The 23,796-nt window shown below is 43.6% G+C and overlaps 1 protein-coding gene across 1 annotated transcript in view; it reads right to left on the bottom strand.

Annotated features, from left to right (window-relative positions):
* The window catches only part of LOC124804592 (apoptosis inhibitor 5), a 92,183-nt gene that overhangs the window by 44,420 nt on the left and 23,967 nt on the right, over positions 1–23,796 (bottom strand). Inside the window, exons 4-5 of the mRNA XM_047264783.1 lie at positions 15,656–15,819; positions 15,370–15,576 (exon numbers count right to left, since the gene is read on the bottom strand). Coding sequence (XP_047120739.1) covers positions 15,370–15,576; positions 15,656–15,819 — 371 coding nt within the window. The remainder of the gene's footprint in view (positions 1–15,369; positions 15,577–15,655; positions 15,820–23,796) is intronic.

Here is a 23,796-nt window from a genome sequence, read left to right as displayed (position 1 = left end):
TGCGTTGTTTTGGTGCAAGAGTATTCATGTGCTCAACATTCAGTTATGTTGTGCCTTTTTCTGCTGCCATCATCATATTTTTCACCGCTATTGCCTTCAATGACCGTCCACAATGATCTCTTAACACATACTTGTCTCTGTGTTGTGACTTAGCCAACAATGTTTTCTGATTTCCCTATAGGTGGTATAAATCTTCAATATGATGCCTCTTGAAATACCAAACACCTCGGTTAGGGAAGCACCCACCATACGAGTGCCAACAATTTTCCCACATTCAAATTCACTATGCTCAGACATAATGCACTCCCAACTAAACAGAAAACTGATTACGACTGTCATTTGCAATGTACTGAGGACATTGCACAGGTAGTGGTCATGATCAAATACAACAGCACAACCTTCAAGCTCAGCTAGCACCCGCATTTATGTTCAAGCAAGCATTTCTCCCGATGTTTCCTTATTTGTCCAACTTTGTATGTGCTATGTGCAGTCATTGTTAAATATAATTGTGGCTATTGGTTAACAGTAAAGTCTCCTATGCAAATATATTAGCAACAGCACATACAAAAGTTTCCTAATTTTTCCACATAAGCATTTGAAAGACACAAAACAATGACGAGACTGGACAGTAAAATAGAAGGCACTATGACAAAAGAAACCTTCTTGCTACTTGTTACATAATATTTGAAATGCATGATAATAGTGTTCGTCAACAGAATGGTACATCACCAATATCTCAAATCAACTTCTGAATAACTAGTTCTGATGTATTACATCTTTCAGCATATACTTATAAATATATAGTAACACAAGATTACAATTCTACTGACTGTCTTGTTTATGGTGGTTACATTAAGTTAATATAAAGAATAATAATTTCAATGAGCCTGTGCAAGGGTCTTGCTGCTGGTGTCTGATACGAGACACTAACTTTCAAAAAATATCACTAACATGAATACCAACATTTGCATAACAGGCGTATCACTGCATTTAATACCATTATACACAACAGTAAAATTATGCTAGCCTGCTTTCATGATAGGCACATAAGGAATCTAGGGACAGATTCATCTTCCAACGTTGAACGCAATAAACACAAAAGACAAACACTAACACACAGGGTAATTAGACACAAAATCTAGTTAATATTAAAAGAGATATATGGACAAGACATTATCAAGAGTACTGGTACGAACATGATGCTGTTGGGGAATTATTTATATTTTAGTGATGAAAAATAATTCCTAAAAAGTGACATTGTAACAATCGCAGACCTGGAAAACGTAGTAATAATGTATACTTTTGTGAGAGAGCAGACATTCTCTTCTTGTTCAAATAAGACAACATAACTAAATTTGGAAATCACAGAGGCTTGTTGAATGCTGCACATAACTACTAAATAATCTTGAACCACAAATAGTGGTTCTAGTACCCGTGGTCTAGGGGTAGCGTCTTTGATTCATAGTCAAAAACGGCTTCGGTCCCGGGTTTGATCCCCGCCACTGCCTAAATTTTGATAAATAATCAGCATTGGCGGCCGAGGACTTCCGGCATAAGAAGTCAGCCTCATTCTGCCAATGGTCTTGTCAAAGAGGGCGGAGGAGCGGATAGAGGTTCAGGGCACTCTCTTGTCCTAGGGGTGGGAAATTGCCCCTAAAGGCGGAAGAATCAGCAATGATCAATGACATGAGGATGCAGAAGGCTATGGAAACCACTGCATTAAAGACACGTAACGTGTATCCACAGGACATGTGGCCTGTATTTGAAGAAGTGTCATGATGATCTCTCCATTGGCAAAATATTCCGGAATAGTCCCCCATTCGGATCTCCGGGAGGGGAGGTTACCATGAGAAAAATATTGAATAATCAACAAGAGGATAACGTTCTACGAGTCGGGGCGTGGAATGTCAGAAGCTTGAATGTGGTAGGGAAACTAGAAAATCTGAAAAGGGAAATGCAAAGGCTCAATCTAGATATAGTAGGGGTCAGTGAAGTGAAATGAAGTGAAGTGGAGGGAAGACAAGGATTTCTGGTCAGATGAGTATCGGGTAATATCAACAGCAGCAGAAAATGGTATAACAGGTGTAGGATTCGTTATGAATAGGAAGGTAGGGCAGAGGGTGTGTTACTGTGAACAGTTCAGTGACCGGGTTGTTCTCATCAGAATCAACAGCAGACCAACACCGACAATGATTGTTCAGGTATACATGCCGATGTCGCAAGCTGAAGATTAACAGATAGAGAAAGTGTATGAGGATATTGAAAGGGTAATGCAGTATGTAAAGGGGGACGAAAATCTAATAGTCATGGGAGACTGGAATGTAGTTGTAGGGGAAGGAGTAGAAGAAAAGGTTACAGGAGAATATGGGCTTGGGACAAGGAATGAAAGAGGAGAAAGACTAATTGAGTTCTGCAACAAGTTTCAGCTAGTAATAGCGAATACCTGTTCAAGAATCACAAGAGGAGGAGGTATACTTGGAAAAGGCCGGGAGATACGGGAAGATTTCAATTAGATTACATCATGGTCAGACAGAGATTCCGAAATCAGATACTGGATTGTAAGGCATACCCAGGAGCAGATTTAGACTCAGATCACAATATAGTAGTGATGAAGAGTAGTCTGAAGTTCAGGACATTAGTCAGGAAGAATCAAAGAAGTGGGATACGGAAGTACTAAGGAATGACGAGATACGTTTGAAGTTCTCTAACGCTATAGATACAGCAATAAGGAATAGCGCAGTAGGCAGTACAGTTGAAGAGGAATGGACATCTCTAAAAAGGGCCATCACAGAAGTTGGGAAGGAAACCACAGGTACAAAGAAGGTAGCTGCGAAGAAACTATGGGTAACAGAAGAAATACTTCAGTTGATTGATGAAAGGAGGAAGTACAAACATGTTCCGGGAAAATCAGGAATACAGAAATACAAGTCGCTGAGGAATGAAATAAATAGGAAGTGCAGGGAAGCTAAGACAAAATGGCTGCAGGAAAAATGTGAAGACATCGAAAAAGATATGATTGTCGGAATGACAGACTCAGCATATAGGAAAGTCAAAACAACCTTTGGTGACATTAAAAGCAATGGTGGTAACGTTAAGAGTGCAACGGGAATTCCACTGTTAAATGCAGAGGAGAGAGCAGATAGGTGGAAAGAATACATTTAAAGCCTCTATGAGGGGGAAGATTTGTCTGATGTGATAGAAGAAGAAACAGGAGTCGATTTAGAAGAGATAGGGGATCCAGTATTAGAATCGGAATTTGAAAGAGCTTTGGAGGACTTACGGTCAAATAAGGCAGAAGGGATAGATAACATTCCATCAGAATTTCTAAAATCATTGAGGGAAGTGGCAACAAAACGACTATTCACATTGGTGTGTAGAATATATGAGTCTGGCGACGTCATTAGCGCCCAGTCACTGTTGTTAGAGCACATGGAATCTGTTAAAACTCAAGGGGATGGGGGACACCAGACGGACCTGACAAAGATGCAGATAAAATAAGTAAAAAGGTTAAATGTCTTTGGACAAGCCAGTTAAAGTTATAAAACGCAGAATACGAGCAGCTGCTCGAGCGTCATCAGCTAAAACATCCGGTAAAGTAGATGGCAGGGACAGGACAACACGAAATTGACTAAAACGGGGACACGACAATGAAACATGGCGCACTGTTAATTCCTGACCACTGCGGGGCCGGGTCACCGGAGAGCAGGTAGCGGTGGCTAAACCGGCAATGCCCAATCCGCAACCTGGTCAGAAGGACCTCCTCGCGCCGAGATGGTCGGGAGGATGTTGTCCAAGCAGTTGGGAGCGGTTTGACTGCCCGGAGCTTGTTTCCTCGGAGGGATGACCAAGCATCCCACCACAACGACACAAATCTCTTACATACATCCCCACGAACGTCAGATGACGGGACACAGTGAGAGGCTGGCCGAGGCAGGAGGACTGCAGCCTTGGCTGCAGCATCCGCAGCCTCATTCCCAGGCACTCCTACATGTCCGGGAACCCACAGAAAGCTGACAGAACCACCATTATCAGCGAAAGAATGGAGGGACTGCTGTATCCGTTGAATCAAGGGATGGACCGGATAGGGAGCTCCAAGGCTCTGAAGAGCACTGAGTGAGTCAGAGCAGAGTACGTACAATGAATGGCGGTGGCGGCGGGCATACTGAACGGCCTGATGGAGAGCAAAAAGCTCGGCCGTAAAGCTCGAACATTGGTCGAGGAGCCGGTATTTAAAGGTGGCGGCCTCGACGACAAAGGCACAGCCGACACCATCGTCAGTTTTGGAGCCATCGGTGTAAATAAAGGTGTGACCGGCAAGGCGAGCACGAAGTTCGACAAACCGTGAGCAATACACTGCAGCCGGAGTACCCTCCTTCGGGAGTGAGCTGAGGTCGAGATAAATATGACCCGGAGCCTGGAGCCAAGGTGGTGTCGGGCTCTCACCCTCTCTGAAGGTGGTAGGGAGGGCAAAATCCAATTGTCGAAGCAGGCGACGGAAGCGGACTCCGGGGGGCAGCAGGGCAGACACATACAACCCGTACTGACGGTCGAGAGAATCGGCGAAGAAGGACTTGTAAGAGGTGTGGTCGGGCATAGACAACAGCCGGCAGGCATACCGACACAGCAGTACGTCGCGCCGGTAGGTCAACGGTAATTCGGCAGCTTCAGCATAAAGACTCTCGACAGGACTAGTGTAGAAGGCTCCGGTCACAAGGCGTATCCCCCGATGGTGGATGGAGTTGAGCCGGCGTAAGAGGGATGGCCGAACAGACGAGTAGACGAAGCTCCCATAATCCAGCTTCGACCGGACTATGGACCGATACAAGCGAAGCAGGACAGTGCGATCCGCTCCCCAAGATGAACCGCTAAGAACTCTGAGGACATTAAGGGAACGTGTACAACGGGCCGCCAAATAAGAGACATGTGGAGACCAACACAGTTTCCTGTCCAACGTGAGCCCTAGAAACTTAGTTGTGTCCACGAATGGGAGAACAACGGGACCGAGATGTAAGGATGGCGGAAGGAACGCTTTATATCGCCAAAAGTTGATACAAACCGTCTTCTCCGCAGAGAACCGGAAGCCATTTGCCACGCTCCATGAGTAGAGGCTGTCTAGACAACGCTGAAGGCAGCGCTACAGGAGGCATGATCTCTGGGCACTGCAGTAGATCGCGAAGTCATCAACAAAGAGAGAGCCTGAGACATTAGGTGGAATACAATCCATAATTGGATTGATCGCGATGGCAAAAAGGGCTACGCTCAAGACGGAGCCCTGAGGCACTCCGTTCTCCTGGAGGAAGACGTCGGACAATACGGAACCCACACGTACCCTAAACTTTCGATCCGTTAAAAAGGAATCAATAAAAAGGGGCAGGCGACCGCGTAGGCCCCACCTGTGCATAGTGCGGAGGATACCTCCTCTCCAACAGGTATCATAAGCCTTCTCCAAGTCGAAGAACACTGCTACCGTTTGGCGCCTTCGCAAAAAGTTGTTTATGATGAATGTCGACAAGGTCACAAGGTGGTCAATAGCGGAGCGGCGGCGACGAAAGCCGCATTGGACATTAGTAAGTAGTCGTCGAGATTCAAGAATCCAGACTAACCGAGCATTAAATATGCGCTCCATCACCTTACAGACACAGCTTGTAAGAGAAATGGGGTGGTAACTAGAAGGAAGGTGTCTATCCTTCCCGGGTTTGGGTATAGGAACAACAACAGCGTCACGCCAACGCCTGGGGACTTGACCGTCGGTCCAGACGCGATTGTAGGTACGAAGAAGGAAGCTTTTGCCCGCCGGAGAAAGGTGTGCCAGCATCTGAACGTGAATGGCATCTGGCCCCGGAGCAGAGGATCGGGACAGTGCAAGCGCACGTTCGAGTTCCCGCATAGTAAAGGGGGCATTATAAGTTTCTAGATTCAGCGAGTGGAAGGAAGGTCGCCGAGCCTCTTCTGCCTCTTTCCTGGGAAGGAAGGCAGGGTGGTAATGGGCGGAGCTTGAAACCTCCGCGAAAAAGCGGCCAAAGGCGTTGGAGACAGCCACAGGATCAACAAGGACCTCATTACCTGAGGTCAGGCCAGGTACCGAGGAGTGGGCCTTAATGCCCGACAGCCGGCGCAGGCTACCCCAAACGACGGAAGAGGGAGTAAAACTGTTAAAGGAGCTGGTGAAAGAGGCCCAACAAGCTTTTTTGCTGTCTTTTATGATTCTACGGCATTGCGCTCGGAGTCGTTTGTATTCAATACAATTCGCCAATGTAGGATGGCGGCGAAAGGTGCGTAAGGCACGTCGTCGAGCACGGATAGCGTCCCTACAAGCCTCGTTCCACCAGGGGACGGAAACGCGACGTGAAGAAGAAGTAGTACGAGGAATGGAACGTTCGGCAGCATTGATAATAACAGCCGTGAGGTATTCGACCTGACTGTCACAACTGGGAAAATCGTGGTCCGGAAAGGTCGCCAGGGAGGAGTAAAGTCCCCAGTCAGCTTTCAGTATGTTCCAGCTCGAAGGACATGGGGATGGGGTGTGGTGCAGGAGACGAACGACACAGGGGAAGTGGTCGCTCGAATAGGTGTCAGAAAGGACATACCACTCGAACCGACGAGCAAGAGTGGTAGAACAGATCGAGAGGTCCAAGTGGGAGTAGGTATGAGTAGAGTCCGAGAGGAAAGTCGGGGCGCCGGTATTGAGGCAGACAAGATTGAGATGGTTGAAGACATCCGCCAAGAGTGAGCCTCTTTGACAGGATGCAGGAGAGCCCCAAAGGGGATGATGGGCATTGAAGTCGCCAAACAATAAGAACGGCGGGGGAAGCTGAACGATCAGGTGCATCATGTCAGCCCGACTAACAGCAGATGACGGTGGAGTGTAGATGGTACAAACTGAAAAAGTAAAAGCAGAAAGAGTAATGCGGACAGCTATTGCTTGGAGTGGGGTGGTCAATGGGATGGGATGGTAATAGACATCGTCCCGAACGAGCAACATGACCCCACCATGAGCTGGGATACCGTCCACAGGGGTGAGGTCATACCGCTCCGAGGTATAGTGGGTAAAGGCAATATGGTCAGTCGGGCGCAACTTGGTTTCCTGGAGACCAAGGACGAGCGGACAGTGCAGGCGGAGGAGCAGTTGTAATTCCTCCCGATTAGATCGAATACCTCGTATGTTCCAATGAAACAACGCCATTGCTAGTCAAAAAGTTGGGGGAACGAGACGGGAGAAGAGCTGGTCACCTCGACGGCCGCGGAGGGCCAGGTTGCGAGGGAACAACGCTACAACCGACAGGAGGCGGATCCGGTTCCATCGACTCGTCGCCAGCTGCGGCCGCTGTCCCTGATTGTGTAGGAGGGGCCGCATCATTTGCCGACGAAAGGCTGGCGGAGCGCCTGGCAGCAGAGCATCCCGGCGAAACTGAGGACGGCCGGGAGCAGCGACTCACGGATGAAGCGTCAGACGAAACGCGCCGGGGTGGAGAGGGGGATAGATACTTCTTCTTTGAGGCCTTCTTGGAAGGCCGAGGAGGCACAGGGATGGTGGGCTGGACCCGAAGAAGGCCCTCACGCGCGGGGTCCGTTTTGGAACGCCGGACCTCGGAAGCTGGGGTCCGGAACATTTCCCCGATGGACGCCTGAGAAGAGGATCGCTTCTCAGGTGGCGTGGTGGGAGGAGGAGGAGGAGGAGGAGGAGGAGGAGGAAGGGTGGCCCCTGGGGCAGAGGGGGTGGGGGCCACGGGGGAGGAGGATTTGGAAGGGAGGGATTTGGGAGGCGGAGGCAGAGCCCCCTGATGGGCGGAGGAGGCGGAGGGGGGGACAGGATAGGGGTGAGGATACCGCGGAAGGAGTGGACACAACTGAGGCAAACGAAGTGGTCAATGGCACGGGATGAAGGCGGTCATATTTCTTCCTGGCCTCAGAATAAGAGAGCCGATCCAAAGTTTTAATTTCTTGTATCTTTTTCTCCTTCTGATAGGCGGGGCAGTCTGAGGATCTAGGCGAGTGGACGCCAGGACAATTAATGCACCGAGGTGGTGGGGTGCATGTATGTTCCTCACGAAGAGGACGTCCACAATCGCCACAAAGGGGCTCAGCCTCACACCGTGATGACATGTGCCCAAAGCGCAAACACCTAAAACAGCGCATAGGAGGCGGGACGTAAGGTCGCACGTCGCACCGGTAGCACATCACCTTGACCTTCTCCGGGAGAACGTCCCCCTCGAAGGCCAGGATAAAGGCCCCGGTGTCGATGCGACGGTCTTTGGGGCCGCGCTGGACTCGCCGGACGAAATACACGCCGCGGCGCTCCAGGTTGGCGATGAGCTCCTCATCAGATTGTAGCAGGAGGTCACGATGAAAAATAACCCCCTGCGTCCTATTTAGTGCCAGATGTGGGACAATGGATACTGGGATGTCCCCTAGGCGGTCGCACGCCTGGAGCGCCACCGACTGTGTGGCGGAGGTGGTCTTGATAAGAACGGACCCGGATCGCATCTTGCTGAGAGCCTCGATTTCCCCGAAGACGTCCTCAATGTGCTGAACAAAGAACATGGGCTTGGAGGTGGCGAACGTCCCCCCATCGGTTCGAGAACAGACCAAATAGCGGGGGAAGTACTTCGCCCCAAGCCGGCGGGCCTGTCCCTCCTCCCATGGAGTGGCCAAGGGGGAAAGGGCAGGAGAACCAGAACTAGAAACGGTACCTTTTCTTTTGAAAGACTCGGCCGCAGAGCGACCTGATACGTGTTGACGTTTCATCTGCGAAACGTCCGCCCCGATACCACCCACTCCGACCAGGGGCTCTCCCCACGGGCGCCACCCAGCCGCAGCAAGGGCCACCTGGCAGGATGACCATTGCCGGGAGTCCTGATGCCCCAAGGAGACGGGCATCTACTCCTTGGCTGACGTGGGGAGGGTGCAGCTCAGGTATCGGCAGTACGATCCCTGTGTTGTCAGGGGGCTACAACCTAGAGGGTACATGACGACCCCACCACAACGGGCTGGCTACCGTGCTGGATTTCTGGTGCCATGGAAAGTCCATCATGATCGCTGGTGCAGATGGAGATGCATTATGGGCGTAACTTGGACAACCCATCAGGCGTTTAGGCCCAATTTGAGGAATAGTGGGTATGGTTACAACGCCGGTGCAAGGCTGAGTGCCAAGGTCTTAGTGCACTTAGGACCAGTGGTACACCATGTAAGGTGTCCTTCCCCAAAAGGCTCGTACTTCTGTAGACTTTTGAAAAATGGAGGTCAAACCCCAAGGGGGACCATTACATGGAAGGCCGAAACGGTTGAAACTCCTTTTAGTCGCCTCTTACGACAGGCAGGAATACCTCGGGCCTATTCTTACCCCGGACCCGCAGGGGGGAATTCCAAAGACAGCAAGAGCTGACAAGTGCGAGAATTATCGCACAATCAGCTTAACAGCTCATGCATCGAAGCTGCTTACAAGAATAATATACAGAAGAATGGAAAAGAAAATTGAGAATGTGCTAGGTGACGATCAGTTTGGCTTTAGGAAAAGTAAAGGGACGAGAGAGGCAATTCTGACGTTACGGCTAATAATGGAAGCAAGGCTAAAGAAAAGTCAAGACACTTTCATAGGATTTGTCGACCTGGAAAAAGCGTTCGACAATATAAAATGGTGCAAGCTGTTCGAGATTCTGAAAAAAGTAGGGGTAAGCCCTAGGGAGAGACGGGTCATATACAATATGTACAACAACCAAGAGGGAATAATAAGAGTGGACGATCAAGAACGAAGTGCTCGTATTAAGAAGGGTGTAAGACAAGACTGTAGCCTTTCGCCCCTACTCTTCAATCTGTACATCGAGGAAGCAATGATGGAAATAAAAGAAAGGTTCAGGAATGGAATTAAAATACAAGATGAAAGAATATCAATGATACGATTCGCTGATGACATTGCTATCCTGAGTGAAAGTGAAGAAGAATTAAATGATCTGCTGAACGGAATGAACAGTCTAATGAGTACACAGTATGGTTTGAGAGTAAATCGGAGAAAGATGAAGGTAATGAGAAGTAGTAGAAATGAGAACAGCGAGAAACTTAACATCAGGATTGATGGTCATGAAGTCAATGAAGTTGAGGAATTCTGCTACCTAGGCAGTAAAATAACCAATGACGGACGGAGCAAGTAGGACATCAAAAGCAGACTCGCTATGGCAAAAAGGCATTCCTGGCCAAGAGAAGTCTAGTAATATCAAATACTGGCCTTAATTTGAGGAAGAAATTTCTGAGGATGTACGTCTGGAGTACAGCCTTGTATGGTAGTGAAACATGGACTGCGGGAAAACTGGAACAGAAGAGAATCGAAGCATTTGAGATGTGGTGCTATAGACGAATGTTGAAAATTAGGTGGACTGATAAGTTAAGGAATGAGGAGGTTCTACGCAGAATCGGAGAGGAAAGGAATATGTGGAAAACACTGATAAGGAGAAGGGACAGGATGATAGGACATCTGCTAAGACATGAGGGAATGACTTCCATGGTACTAGAGGGAACTGTAGAGGGCAAAAACTGTAGAGGAAGACAGAGATTGGAATACGTCAAGCAAATAATTGAGGACGTAGGTTGCAAGTGCTACTCTGAGATGAAGAGATTAGCACAGGAAAGGAATTCGTGGTGGGCCGCATCAAACCAGTCAGTAGAATGATGACAAAAAAAAGAAGCTGAGAAACTTCAAGATGATCACAGTGGACTTAGAAAAGTGAGTAGTCCCAACATTTTTACAACAAAATAACTCACAGAACCACAAAGAGAATTTGATCTTCAAACACACACTGTTTTCTTAGATTTTAGGAAAGCTTTTGACTGAAGTGGATTATGGGCAAAAATGAGTGACAGTGACAACCTACCACATCTTGTAAGGGCTAATAAAAGCTTATATTGTGAAACAAAAATGGTAATAAATACAAAGGAGAAAAGTATTGATGAAATAAAAATTAGTGAGACAAGCATCATTCTCTCTTATCAACATTCATACTGATGATGCTCTTCAGTATTAGAAATTAGAGAATTTTCCAATAATTAGATGAAATATACTCACATAAGTGCACTATTATTTGCAGATGATGAAATAATACAAGAGAGTGAAGATGATCTCCAGCTATCAGTACATAAGTTGAAGAAAATACATATTTAATACAATATTAAAATCTTCTTGGAAAAGATTATTGCTTCAAGGGAAATAGGCAAGAGAGACAAAGGTAGCAGTAAAATAATAAACAGCACAGATGTAAGCCTCTTGAGGCAAGTACAGGGCACAGATAGGTGGAAACGACATACAAATAGAGTGAGATGAATGATTATCCAAGAACATTCTGAATTACAAATAGAAAGCAAGGTGGACATGAACTTTGTCATAACAGACGAGGCTGTACATAAGACAAGTATGACCAATCTAGTTGTTTCACTGCTTCATTTAATCTTTCCATAATCATTCATCTGCTTCTTATACAGAGTGGAAATGGAAATGAAGTCCCATGCTTCTTAACAGAGTGTAGGGGAACGATGCAGGAGATCCGCACTGCCGTACTAGGTAAGGTCCTAGTGGAGGTGGTTTGCTGTTGCCTTCCTCCGACCGTAATGGGGATGAATGATGATGACAATGACGACGACACCCAGTCATCTTGGGGCAGGTGAAAATCCCTAACCCCTCCAGAAATCGAATCCGGGACTCCGTGCTTGGGAAGCGAGAATGCTACCGCAAGACCACGAGCTGTGGACTGATACAGAGCAATTAACAATTATTACAAATAGTTTGAAATGGAAAAATATATACACCTATCACACTGAAGTCAAAGAGCTGCACTATATTGTTATATAATTTGGGGAAAACTCCCTAACTCGCAGTCACTGTCAAGGCAGCCAACATGTACAGATTTTCTTGCAAAATCGCTTTTCTTATTTACTGTCTTTGTCCGTATTAGGGACTGACTAGTGGTAACTCTGCATATCATGCAATTTTATTTTTTGGCTAATATGTTGCTGCAAAGCACTGACTTTGACTTCATATTTTACATTAATAATAAAGTAAACAAGTTATTTTTAATGCTGATAATAACTGTAATCCATTACTGAGAAATACCATACAAACAATTGGGTTTATCTGGGAAAAAATTATCTGAACCTATCCACATTGGTTGTCTACATAAGCACAGTCTACTGGAGTCATGTGCTGTGTAATAATCTCGGTAGAGTTTTCGATTATGAATCTATGAAATGATCATCGAGCATCACAGTTTCCATCTTTAAGTACCAATGTTCAGCAAAAGATGTAAATCCATGAGCAGTAGATGAGCATCACAACAAAGACACCTGTAGGTATTATTCAACGTCTACCTCTGTACAACACACACAGTCAACGAGTTCATATCCCACTGTAATTTCACTAACATGCAACTTGTCTCCCAACAGATGCAGCCACACAAAGAAAGCAAAATTTTTAAATTTTTCTAGATTATTTACTTCACAATAATAAGTTTCTCTGTATGACATGTTGACTGATAATACATGCTTTCTCTCACAAATTGACATTTCTCAGAGACCGACTGGCTGAACTAAGATGTATTCATGACAGTAACAACTTTATTTCAGTGCCCTCATAAAATTTTCACACAGGTTCCTTGTGAAGGGTTTGTTGTTCACCTGTCCTGGACATTTTATGTAGAATCTAAAGAAAAGAAAGAGACAAGAGAAAAGAAGAGACAAGAGAATACGTGCCACCATTACCAGGCGCAATCTACAAGGCAACATGAAATTTGACTGTCAACAAGAAACATGGGGCAGTACTCATGACAGAGTGAATACTCAAATTGCCATATACTCTTGCTGCTCCAGATGAGACTAGTACCTACAGTCAAGATAAGTACCCTCATTTTACACTGCCTGACAAAAAAAAAAAAAAAAAAAAAAAAAAAAAAAAAAAAAAAAAAAAAAATTAAAGTACCCAGGAGGAGACAAAAATTAAACTTCTTGGGCTGAGAGGGTATGTGATGTAATTTCAATGATTACAAAATTCAGTCAAATTTACAAAGAACCTGACAGTGTACACCCATTTATCACGACGAGGTTGCAGCACGCTCTGGCCTTGCTGCGTGAACCAGTTCAGTTGGTAAGGGTGTCTAAATGTCGTGGTACCGTCTCCTGAGGCAAGCTAGTCCAAAAGTGATGTAAGAGTTAAATGTTATAAGTTGCATTGTGGAAGAAAAAGTTTCAATAATTCAGTTATTTCGTGGACAGGCACACTCACAGTGTTGTAGCTGCACTGAGGCGTTAATATGGCCGAGTTTGATAGCTGAAACTGTGTCATGCTTGTGAATCAGTAATTGTCATGGAGGAACATATCAATAATAGAATGTAAAAGAAAATGCTTTCATGGTCAGTGATTATCTGTTTAATTAACATGGAGATGCAATGTAGTAATGGTTACTTCATTGTGAATGTAAAAAACTATAATTCCAAACATGTGATTGGATATGCTTATGCATTGTTAGAGAGGTTTGTTACATACTAAAACGGTAATAAAACAAAACATAATTTGAATTGGACGGTTATTATTTCCACATGATATTTTCCATTCTTTAACTGAACAACATTAATATCTGAAAAGTATAATAGCCAAGTTTTTGTATTAAGCACAGGGTCAGGTTTATTTCACTATGATGCATCTTCTCTACATAAGGCTCCCATACTTGATTCTGATAGCAACAAAATTAATAATATAAAAATAAACAGAAATGATATTAATAAAAAGATGGAGATTTACACTGTATAACAGAGCATTGAATTTTTTGAGAAGTGCTTAACCACCTCTCCACACCATCATCTGATACAGAACAGAGTTTAAAACACTCAGCCATATTAACGCCTCAGTGCGGCTACAACACTGTATTGTCATCACATAGCTCACACTTGGAAGCTGGCCAAATAGAACATGGACTCCCAGAGAACATTTAAGCACATTAGAATGTTCAAATTGCATGGTTGGCCATGGGGCATGGTGGGAATTCGTATGGTTTGGTTTAGCAACAAAGCCCACTTTCATTTGGAAGGGTTGGTCAATAAGAAAAAATGGCGCATTTGGTGGACTGAGAATCCGCATTTTGCAATTGAGAAGTCTCTCCACCCTCAATGGGTGACTGTGTCAAGTGCAATGTTGGGTCACGGAATAATCAGTGACTACCGAACAGTACATGAGGGTTTTGGAAGATGATTTCATCCCCATTATCCAAAGTTACCCTGACTTCAACAAGATGTGGTTCCTACAAAATGGAGCTCGACCCCATCAAAGCAGTAAAGTATTCGATGTTCTGAAGGAGCACTTTGGGGACCAAATTCTGGCTCTGGGGCACCCAGAGGCCACTGACATGGACCTTGATTGGCCATCTTATTCTCCGGATCTGAACACATGTGACTCCTTTTTGTAGGGCAAGACAAAGTGTACAGCAATAACCCCAAAACCATTGCTGAGCTGAAAATGGCCATTCAGGAGGTCATCAACAGCATCAATGTTCCAACACTTCAGCGGGTCATGCAGAGTTTCGATATTCGTCTGCAGCATGTCATCGCCAAAGATGGCAGGCATATCGAACATGACATAACCTAAATCCAAATATCTGTAAAGACACTTAGAAGCTAAATACAATGTGTGCGCGCCATAGTTTATAACTAATTTATTTATATTTCATATAGTTCAGCAATTGCCATCCTGTACGTAACTTATTTTGGAGAGAAGAATTACAACTATTAAAATAAACCATCCACATACAGGGTACCCAGAAACAGTCTGAAAAGCTGGTCAATGTGTTGGACAGAAGGCTGTGCTGAGCAATAAATGTTGTTCTGTTTTCAGGCAGATTGGCACGGAAGTTAGCTAACCAGTATGTTGTGAGCACAAATTCAAGCAGACTGCCACATACATTTAGTGTCAGTTGTTCTTCGTAGCGTAAATGATAGCACACGAGACTGCTCTGCCTTTGGCTCATGTTCAGTCCTTATTACTGTCTCATGTCCAATTTGTGATTCGCTTTCTTGTTCAGTCTTAGGAAACTAAATGAAGCACACATTTGGCAACCTTGTCTCTGGCAGGCTGCTTGAATATGCACACACAATGGTCTGTATGGCTAACTTCAATGACAACCGACTCAAAAACAGTGAAACATGTCTAATTTTTTTTTCTTAAAATTATTTCTCAGCTGAACATACCCGCAAAATACAGGCTTTTCAGACGGTTTCTGTCCACCCTGTATACTAACGAAATGCAGCAAAAAATTAGAAGACTGATGTGCAAGTCCTGTAACTTGAGCAGATGGTAGTGATTATGAAGAACAAACAGTGCTTGCATATCAATATTTCACTCACTGAAAAATACGGCAACGCATGCCGAACACATTGTATGAGCCTGTCAACAACATTCTCAATCTCAGGATCGTGAGGATCAAAAGGTTGGCCAATATCAGCTTGTTCTGCAACCAAATCTACCAGTTCTTGCTGTCCGCTCACTGTCTGGCTTAAGCGTGACCAACCTAATAATTCCATTATGTGACGAAATTCGTCTTCTGTCACTGCCTGTAAAAGAAGAAATGACCAATCCTAAACTTCAAAACAAATTATCTTTCTCTTTACTACTGTCTCATTACAAACTCACCTGCATTAGCACTTTCTTACATTCCGAAATCAGAATATCTTCAGCTTCTTTGTCAATAACATCACGACCTAGTACTTTTATTTTTGCATTTAGAAATTTGATACATTTCTCTCTGCCGAGTTCATTTTCTCCAAAAATTTGTGAAAAAATTCCATCGAGGGTACCTGAGGAGGAAAATAATTATGTTTATAATGGAACTTAAACCTTAAAAATGACAGACAGGCTGAATCATTCCATGTAGGCTTTCACGGCCGGCGTCCTTATCAGTAAACTCTTCCGGGCTAAGTTGCCGTGGTCGATCTGTAGAACTTCTTCTCCCTGACGTTTCGTTCTCAACTGCGGAGAACATCTTCCGAGGTGAGTCGACTCACCTCGGAAGATGTTCTCCGCAGTTGAGAACGAAACGTCAGGGAGAAGAAGTTCTACAGATCGACCACGGCAACTTAGCCCGGAAGAGTTTACTGATAAAGACAGGCTGAAGTTTGTAATTCTTATAATGTTGTGTAACAAACTCCACTTGCAAGGAAATATTACCACTCAACACAATTGACTTACTAACTGGATTATGTGGTCAATTTACCAAGACTTTCTGTGCAGGGATCAATAGATAAACACTTTTGGTAGTCATGCGGCTCAGATGTTTAGAGGAACCTTCTGACTTGGAAGCTCATGTACCAGTTTTAACTCTCATAGCTCATCAAAGAATTTAACTTGGGAACTACAAACTACACAAGCAGTCAGCAATGCTAACGGCAGTTTTCTGCTGCAGAGCACATGGCTGGTGGTTGCTACAGGGACGTGGCGTGCGACTAACAATTACGCGGCTTAGGAAAAACCCGAGTGCAAGCTCAGCAGGGGAGCGTATGGCTGTGTTGGAGCATTTGGAGGAATTTATATGCCAAAGAAAAATAGATAAAAACAGAACAAAAAACAGTGCCACAGAGGTGTGAAATGGCACGCATGGACAGAAAAATATGTAAAGCTAAATTATCTAGATGTGCCACAAAAATATATAATAATTTAAAAGTTATTGTTGTCTTAAAAACTGTAAATTTATGAACATTCAAAAGCTAATATCTCGGCAACGTTTTGGCCGATCAATACAAAAAAAGTGTTTATGAATGTGGCTAGTAGAGCTGCATTGAGCAATCATAGCTCATTTGGCAGAATATGTACCATTTTTGAACGAGAGGTCGGAATATGGGATTCGACAGAGAGAAACTGTGTTTTTGTTAATAAATAAATTTAGAGAGACAAAGCTGGTGGCAGCATTCTAAAGTTTAAAGCGGAAGGTGAGTAATTAAGTATGTATTCTTATTTATGTTTAGTATAAAAAATCCGCGAAAAGCAAAATCATGCCACAAGAAAACTATTTAAGAAAAAAAAAAGAGCGGTGACAGATACAAAAAATTGGACTTTAAATTGTTATTGCCCAGAAAATTTACATATTTTCCCACATATCATGCGTGTTTTTGTGTTTAGTTTTAGAATATTCGCATTTTTTTTTTTTTTTTTTTTTTTTTTTTTTTTTTTTTTTTGTCAAACATTGTTTTGAGTTAGGCAGTCATTTCAAGGGCATATAGGGCGCCCTTCTTTGGACAGTTGAGTTTGAGCGATGCTAAGAGCCAGACGTGCTGCCCATCTGGGATTAGTATTGGGTTGGTAGCCACAATCGGGGACAAGTATGTATGTATGTAGCGACATTCGAAAATGATCAAGTTGAGCACAATATAGTGGTTTAGGACAGCAGACAACAATGTATTTTGTGAACTGTGAACTGACTGTCGAGTTCTGTGATCACGACAGGTGAATTTTATAGTGAAGTGTTGTAGCATCAGTTATTAATGGCCACCCTTACGTAAAAGCCCCTGAGACTGCATTTTAAGTGTTTAGTCAATATACTGAAGACTATTTGTGAAAAAAACAGAAATAAACTACTTTTTCAAATTATAAATCAATGTGAGTGACTCAATATTTTCAAATTTCACTGCAATACCTGCTGCATTGCTTCTTAAATTTTATTTCAGCTTGAAAATTGAGTTTACAACAGGTGTGAGCTGGCACCCTATGACAAAAAACCTAATCAAACATCGAGACCAACCACATCTCTGGGTTGCGCAATTAAGCTGTGTTGAGTGTAACAAATATACATACATTTTTGTGCCATAGCACATGGGAGCTCAAGCTAACTATTCAAACTACAGTGCATAGTGCCCAGTACCATTGTAATCTGCACATCAGCCAAGTCCTTTTTCAAAGGAACTATCTCAGCAGTTGCCTTTAGTGATTTAGTGAAACCACAGAAAACCTATATAAGGATGGCTGGATGGGGATTTGAACCACTATCCTACTACATGCAAATCCAGTGTCTTACCACTGTGCTGCCTCCAGTCTATAGAGAGGAGTACACAGGAAGGGTAAAATGGAAAGGTAGGGAGTCTGTTGAAGACTTTGTTTGATGTAGGGAAAAAAACAGAGCATGAGGACAGCAACACCCTCACAGGAAAAATTACAATATAATTAAAGCAGAGCAGAAGCAGAAAAATATAGCTAGTGAGGGCAGGAGGTTGAAATGGGGATAGGAACAGTGAATACTTAGGCCAAGATGTTCGCAACTGGAAGCAGCAAGAACTAACAGCAATGAGGATGTAATGTATCCACTGAGAATTAGCTTTTTAAATGGCCCAAACTGTGTGATGAGTTTCTCTTGAGTTGTCAAGATTGCCCTTGGTGGCAATAGGGCAGCTGACAACTCATACAGACAATGTGTCCACAGTGCACACTGAAAGCCATGCAATGTTTGCAGCAAAATTCACATGTGGCACAGCTGCCTTCACAAAAGAACACCTTCTTAATGGCATAGGATGTGCCAATGACAGACCAAAGGGATGGCAGATGGCACAGGGGTGTCAATTGGTCTCAACTTAGCCTTCTACATAACTGCTCTGGAATTAACATTTGAGTGTCTGGCAAATGTTTCATAGAACCATTTCCAGACTATTTCTCGGCCATTCCACTCTTGAATAGCACAAGCGAAAAACAAACAGCTAAATATTTCCATGCCGGATGTGATTTCTCGTATTTTATTAAGATGGTTAATTTTTCCCTATGCAGATGGGAGCCAGCAAAATATTTTCACATTCTGAGGAAAAAAGTTAGTGACTGAATTTTCAAGAAAAGATCTTGCTGCAATGAAAAACACCTCTGTTTTCATGATTGTCACACCAAGTATCTTATGCTATCTGTGACTCTCTCTCTCCCCTGTTTCGTGACAATACAGAATGAGCTGTTCTTCTTTGAACTATTCTGATAACTGTCAATCCTATCAGGTAACAATTCTACACTATGCACCAATACTCCAGGAAAGAGGACACACAAGTGTAATGTAGGCAGTGCAGTACATTTGTTGCATCTTCTATGTGCTCTGCCAATAAAATGCAATTCACCTTCTCCACAACATTTTCTATGTGATGATTCCAATATTTAAGTTGTTTGTAATTGTAATCCCTAGGTATTTAGTTGAATTGGCAAGCATTACTTTTGTGCAATTTACCATTTAACTGAAATCAACAGTTTTAAGTAATCATGTGAATCACTTCACATTTTTCAGTGTTTGAGGTCAATTCTACACCTACATACATAACTCCACAAGCCACCACACGGTGCATGGCAGATGGTATGCTGTACCAGTACAGGGTACGCTGTACCAGTACTAATAGTTTCCTTTCCTATTCCACCCGCAGATAGAGCAAGGAAAAAACGACTATCTATATGCCTCCGTATGAATCTTAATTTCTCATATCTGATCTTTGTGGTCACTATGCGAAATGTTTGCTGGTGGCAGTAGGATTGGTTCTGCAGTCAGCTTCAAATGCTGGTTCTCTAACCTTTCATAGCAGTGTTCTTCAAAATGATTGTCTTATTCTCTCCAGAGCTTCCCACTTGAGTTCCTGAAGCATAACCATAATACTTGCATGCTGATCAACCTCCTGTAACAAATCTAGCAGCTTGCCTCTGAACTGCTTTGCTGTCTTCTTTCAATCTGACCTGCTGCAGATCCCACACACACTAGCAGTAATCAAGACTAGGTTGCACAAGCATCCTGTATGCGGTCTCCTTTACAGATGACACAGTGTCTCCTAAAATTCTCCCAATACACTGAAGTCGACCATTCGCCTTCCCTACCACAATCCTCACATGGTCATTCCATTTCATATCGCTTCACAACATTACACCAAAGATCTTTTCTAAACCATTTTGTAGTTCTTCTTCTTCTTCTTCTTCTTCTTTTAATGACTTGACTAGACAGTAAACAGCACCAGCAACTGCAAACAAACTGAGAAGACTGTTCACGCTGCCTCCCAAATAATTCATATTAACACAGCAGAGGAGCTGTAACACTTCCCTAAGGAATACCAGATATTACTCCTGATCCACTCTATGACTTTCCATTAATTAGTACAAACTGTGTCCTTCCTGCCAGGAAATCATGACTCCAGTCACACAACCAAGACAATACTCCACAGGAACGTAATTTGATTAATAATTACTTGTGAGGAATGGTGTCGAAAGTGTTATGGATATCTAGACAAATAGAATCAAGCTGAGAAACCCTGTCAGTGGCACTCATTACTCTTTGCAAATACAGAGGCAGTTCCCAGAATGAGGTTTTCACTCTGCAGCGGAGTGTGTGCTGATATGAAACTTCCTGGCAGATTAAAACCGTGTGCCCCACCGAGACTCGAACTCGGGACCTTTGCCTTTCGCGGGCAAGTGCTCTACCATCTGAGCTACCGAAGCAGAAATGGTACAGCACTTGCCCGCGAAAGGCAAAGGTCCCGAGTTTGAGTCTAGGTCGGGCACACGGTTTTAATCTGCCAGGAAGTTTCACAGAGGCAGTTGTATAGATCAAAAGAATCTACTCACCAAGTGGCGCCACGACAAAACACGCATAAAGGTTAACTAAATGCACAAGCTTTCAGGGCTAGTGGGGCCTCCTTCTGGCAGAAGGGTTGAAGGGGAAGGAAGAGGGACAATGAAAAAGGGTGGCAAGGTTTAAGAAATGGCGAGAGTGCAGAAAAGTCGCCCAGAGTCCCAGGTCGGGGGAGATTACCAGACAGGGTGAGAAGGAAATACTGATCAGTCTTTCCTAAACCTTGCTGGTCGTTTTCCTTCATCCCTATTCCTTCCCCTTCAACCCTTCTACCACAACAACGAGCTACTGACGCCGAAAGCTCGGGCATCCTGTGGAGACAAAAGTCATGGGATACCTCCCAATATTGAGTCGGAGCTCCTTTTGCCCAGCATAGTGCAGCAACTTAACATTGCAAGGACTGCACAGGTTGTCGGAAATCTCCTGCAGGAGTAGTTGCCCATGTTGCCTCTACTGTCACTAAAATGTTGCCGGTGTAGGATTTTGTGCACAAATTGATCTCTTGAGTATATACCATAAATGTTCAATGAGATTTGCATCCGGCGATCTGTAGGGCCAACTCATTCGCTCGAACTTTCTAGAATGTTCTTTAAATCAATCACGAACAGCTGTGGCCCAGTGACATGGAGCACAGCCATCCATAAAAATTCCATCATTGCCTGGCAACATGAAATCCTTGAATGATACAAATGGTTTTCAAGTAGCCAAAAATTACCATTTCCAGTCAATAATCAGTTCAGGTGGACCAGAGGACCCAGTCCATTCCATGTAAACACAGCCCACACCATTGTGAAGCCACCATCAGCATGCACTGTGCCTTGTTGACAACATGGATCCACAGCTTCATAGGGTCTGTGCCACTCTTTAACCCTACTCTCAACTCTGACCAACTGAAATAGGGACTCCTCTGATCACCCCACAGTTTTCCAGTCATCTATGGTCAAACCAATATGGTCACGGGTCCATGAAAGGTGATGTCGCGCTGTTAGCAAAGGCACTCGTATTAGTTGTCTGCTTCCATAGCCCACTAATGCCACACTTCACTGCGCTTTCCTAATGGATACATTTGTCATACATCATACATTTGACTTCATAATCATTCATGGATGTGTGTAGTCCTCAGCTCGGTCCAGTTCCCAAATGATTGAAAAACAAACTCATGTTCATAGAACTTTTTCTGTTTATTTTCATAAGTAGCACACCACACAAATTATTTAATGTTCCACCTGCAACAGCATAAGAGGCTTTGCTATGTCGAGTATACCTACTTCTAAATTACTCATGTTGGCAGCCATATTATGAAAGGATAGTTGCTGCTCGCTATACAGTGGATATGCCAAGTCACAGATAGGCATAAAAAAAAGACTGTCACAAAATAAGCTTTGTTTGGTGTTAAGCAGACACTACTTTGGGTTGTGTACCCTCTTTCCACTCCCCCCCCCCCCCTCCCCCCCAAGTTTTCGTGAGATCAACCTTTATCATTTACGTACAATTACACAGTTAAAATACAGTGAAAAACACAGTCTGGGTAGAAGACAGCGACATCCAAAATCGAAAACATACTGATAGACAGAGCTGTAATAACGGTAACCACAACTGTATTCTGGGGCATTCGTAAAACGATCTTTATTGATATCATGTACTTTGATACAACTACAAATGCACCCAAATATGAGGAGACATTGACGTGGTTTAAAAAATCAGCCAACAGGGGTGACATTCGAGTCAGTCGTCCAGTTTCGACAAAGACCTTGTTGACCGAAAGCTTGTATTGTGACAATCTTTTTTGTTGTGCCATCTGTGACTCAGCATCTCCAATATATGGTGAGTAGCAACTATCCTTTTCATAATACTAAAACAGAATGCAAGTAACCTACTACAAACAGCATAGTGAACACATTACCGTAGCAAAGATGGCCATGAAGCCCACGCCTACCATAGTAGTACAAGTTTATATGCCAACTAGCTCTGCACATGAAGAGATTGATGAAATGTATAATGAGATAAAAGAGTATTCAGATAGTTAAAGGAGACAGAAATCTAACTGTGATTAGGGGACTGGAATTCAATAATACGAAAAGGGAGGGAACGAAAAGTAATAGGTGAATATGGACTAGGGGAAAGGAATGAAAGTGCAGGCCGCCTGGTAGAATTTCACACAGACCACAATTTAATCATCACTAACACTTTGTTTAAAAATTATAAAAGAAGGGGATGAGGCCTAAGGGCACTGGAAGGTTTCAGATTAATCATTCAACGGTTAGAGATTTAGGAACCAATTTAAATTGTAAGGCATTTCCAGGGGCAGATCTGGACTCTGACCATGATTTATTGATTAACTGTAGATTAAAACTGAAGAAATAGCACAAAAGGATTTGGATAAGTTGAAATAACCAGAGGTTGTCGAGAGTTTCAGGAGCAATGAGTAACAGCTGACTAGAACAGGGGAATAGTACACACAAGAAGACAAATGAATAGCTTTACAAGACAAAATAGTGAAGGTAGCAGAGGACCAAAACAAGTTAAAAGACAAGTCTAGTAGAAATCCTCGGATAACTCAAGAGATATTGAATTTAATGGATGAAAGCAGAAAATTTAAAAATGCAGCACAAATGAAGCAGGCAAAAGGCAATACAAAAGCTAAAAAATGAGACTAACAGGAAATGCAAAATAGCTAAGCAGGAATGGCTAGAGGATAAATGTGGACTTTGAGAAAGCTTTTGATGAAGTTGACTGGAACATTCTCTCTGAAATTCTAAAGGTAGAAGGGGTAAAACACATGGAGAAAAAGGCTATTTACTTCTTGTACAGAAACGAGACGGCAGTTATAAGAGTTAAGGGGTATGAAAGGGAAGCAATGGTTGAGAAGGGAGACAGGGTTGCAGCCTATCCCTTATGTTATTCAATCTGTACACTGAGCAAACATTAAAAGAAACAAATGAAATCACCTGATAAACAAAGTAAGAGCCTACGGAATATCAGACCAGCTGTGTGGCTGGATTGAAGAGTTTTTAGCAAACAGAACACAGCATGTTGTTCTCAATGGAGAGACGTCTACAGACATTAAAGTAACCTCTAGCGTGCCATAGGGGAGTGTTATGGGACCATTGCTTTTCACAATATATATAAATGACCTAGTAGATAGTGTAAGAAGTTCCATGCGGCTTTTCGCGGATGATGCTGTAGTAAACAGAGAAGATGCAGCATT

The sequence above is a fragment of the Schistocerca piceifrons genome, chromosome 7, assembly GCF_021461385.2.
Source record: "Schistocerca piceifrons isolate TAMUIC-IGC-003096 chromosome 7, iqSchPice1.1, whole genome shotgun sequence".
Lineage (NCBI taxonomy): Eukaryota > Metazoa > Arthropoda > Insecta > Orthoptera > Acrididae > Schistocerca > Schistocerca piceifrons.
This window is presented reverse-complemented; position numbering and strand designations above follow the sequence as displayed.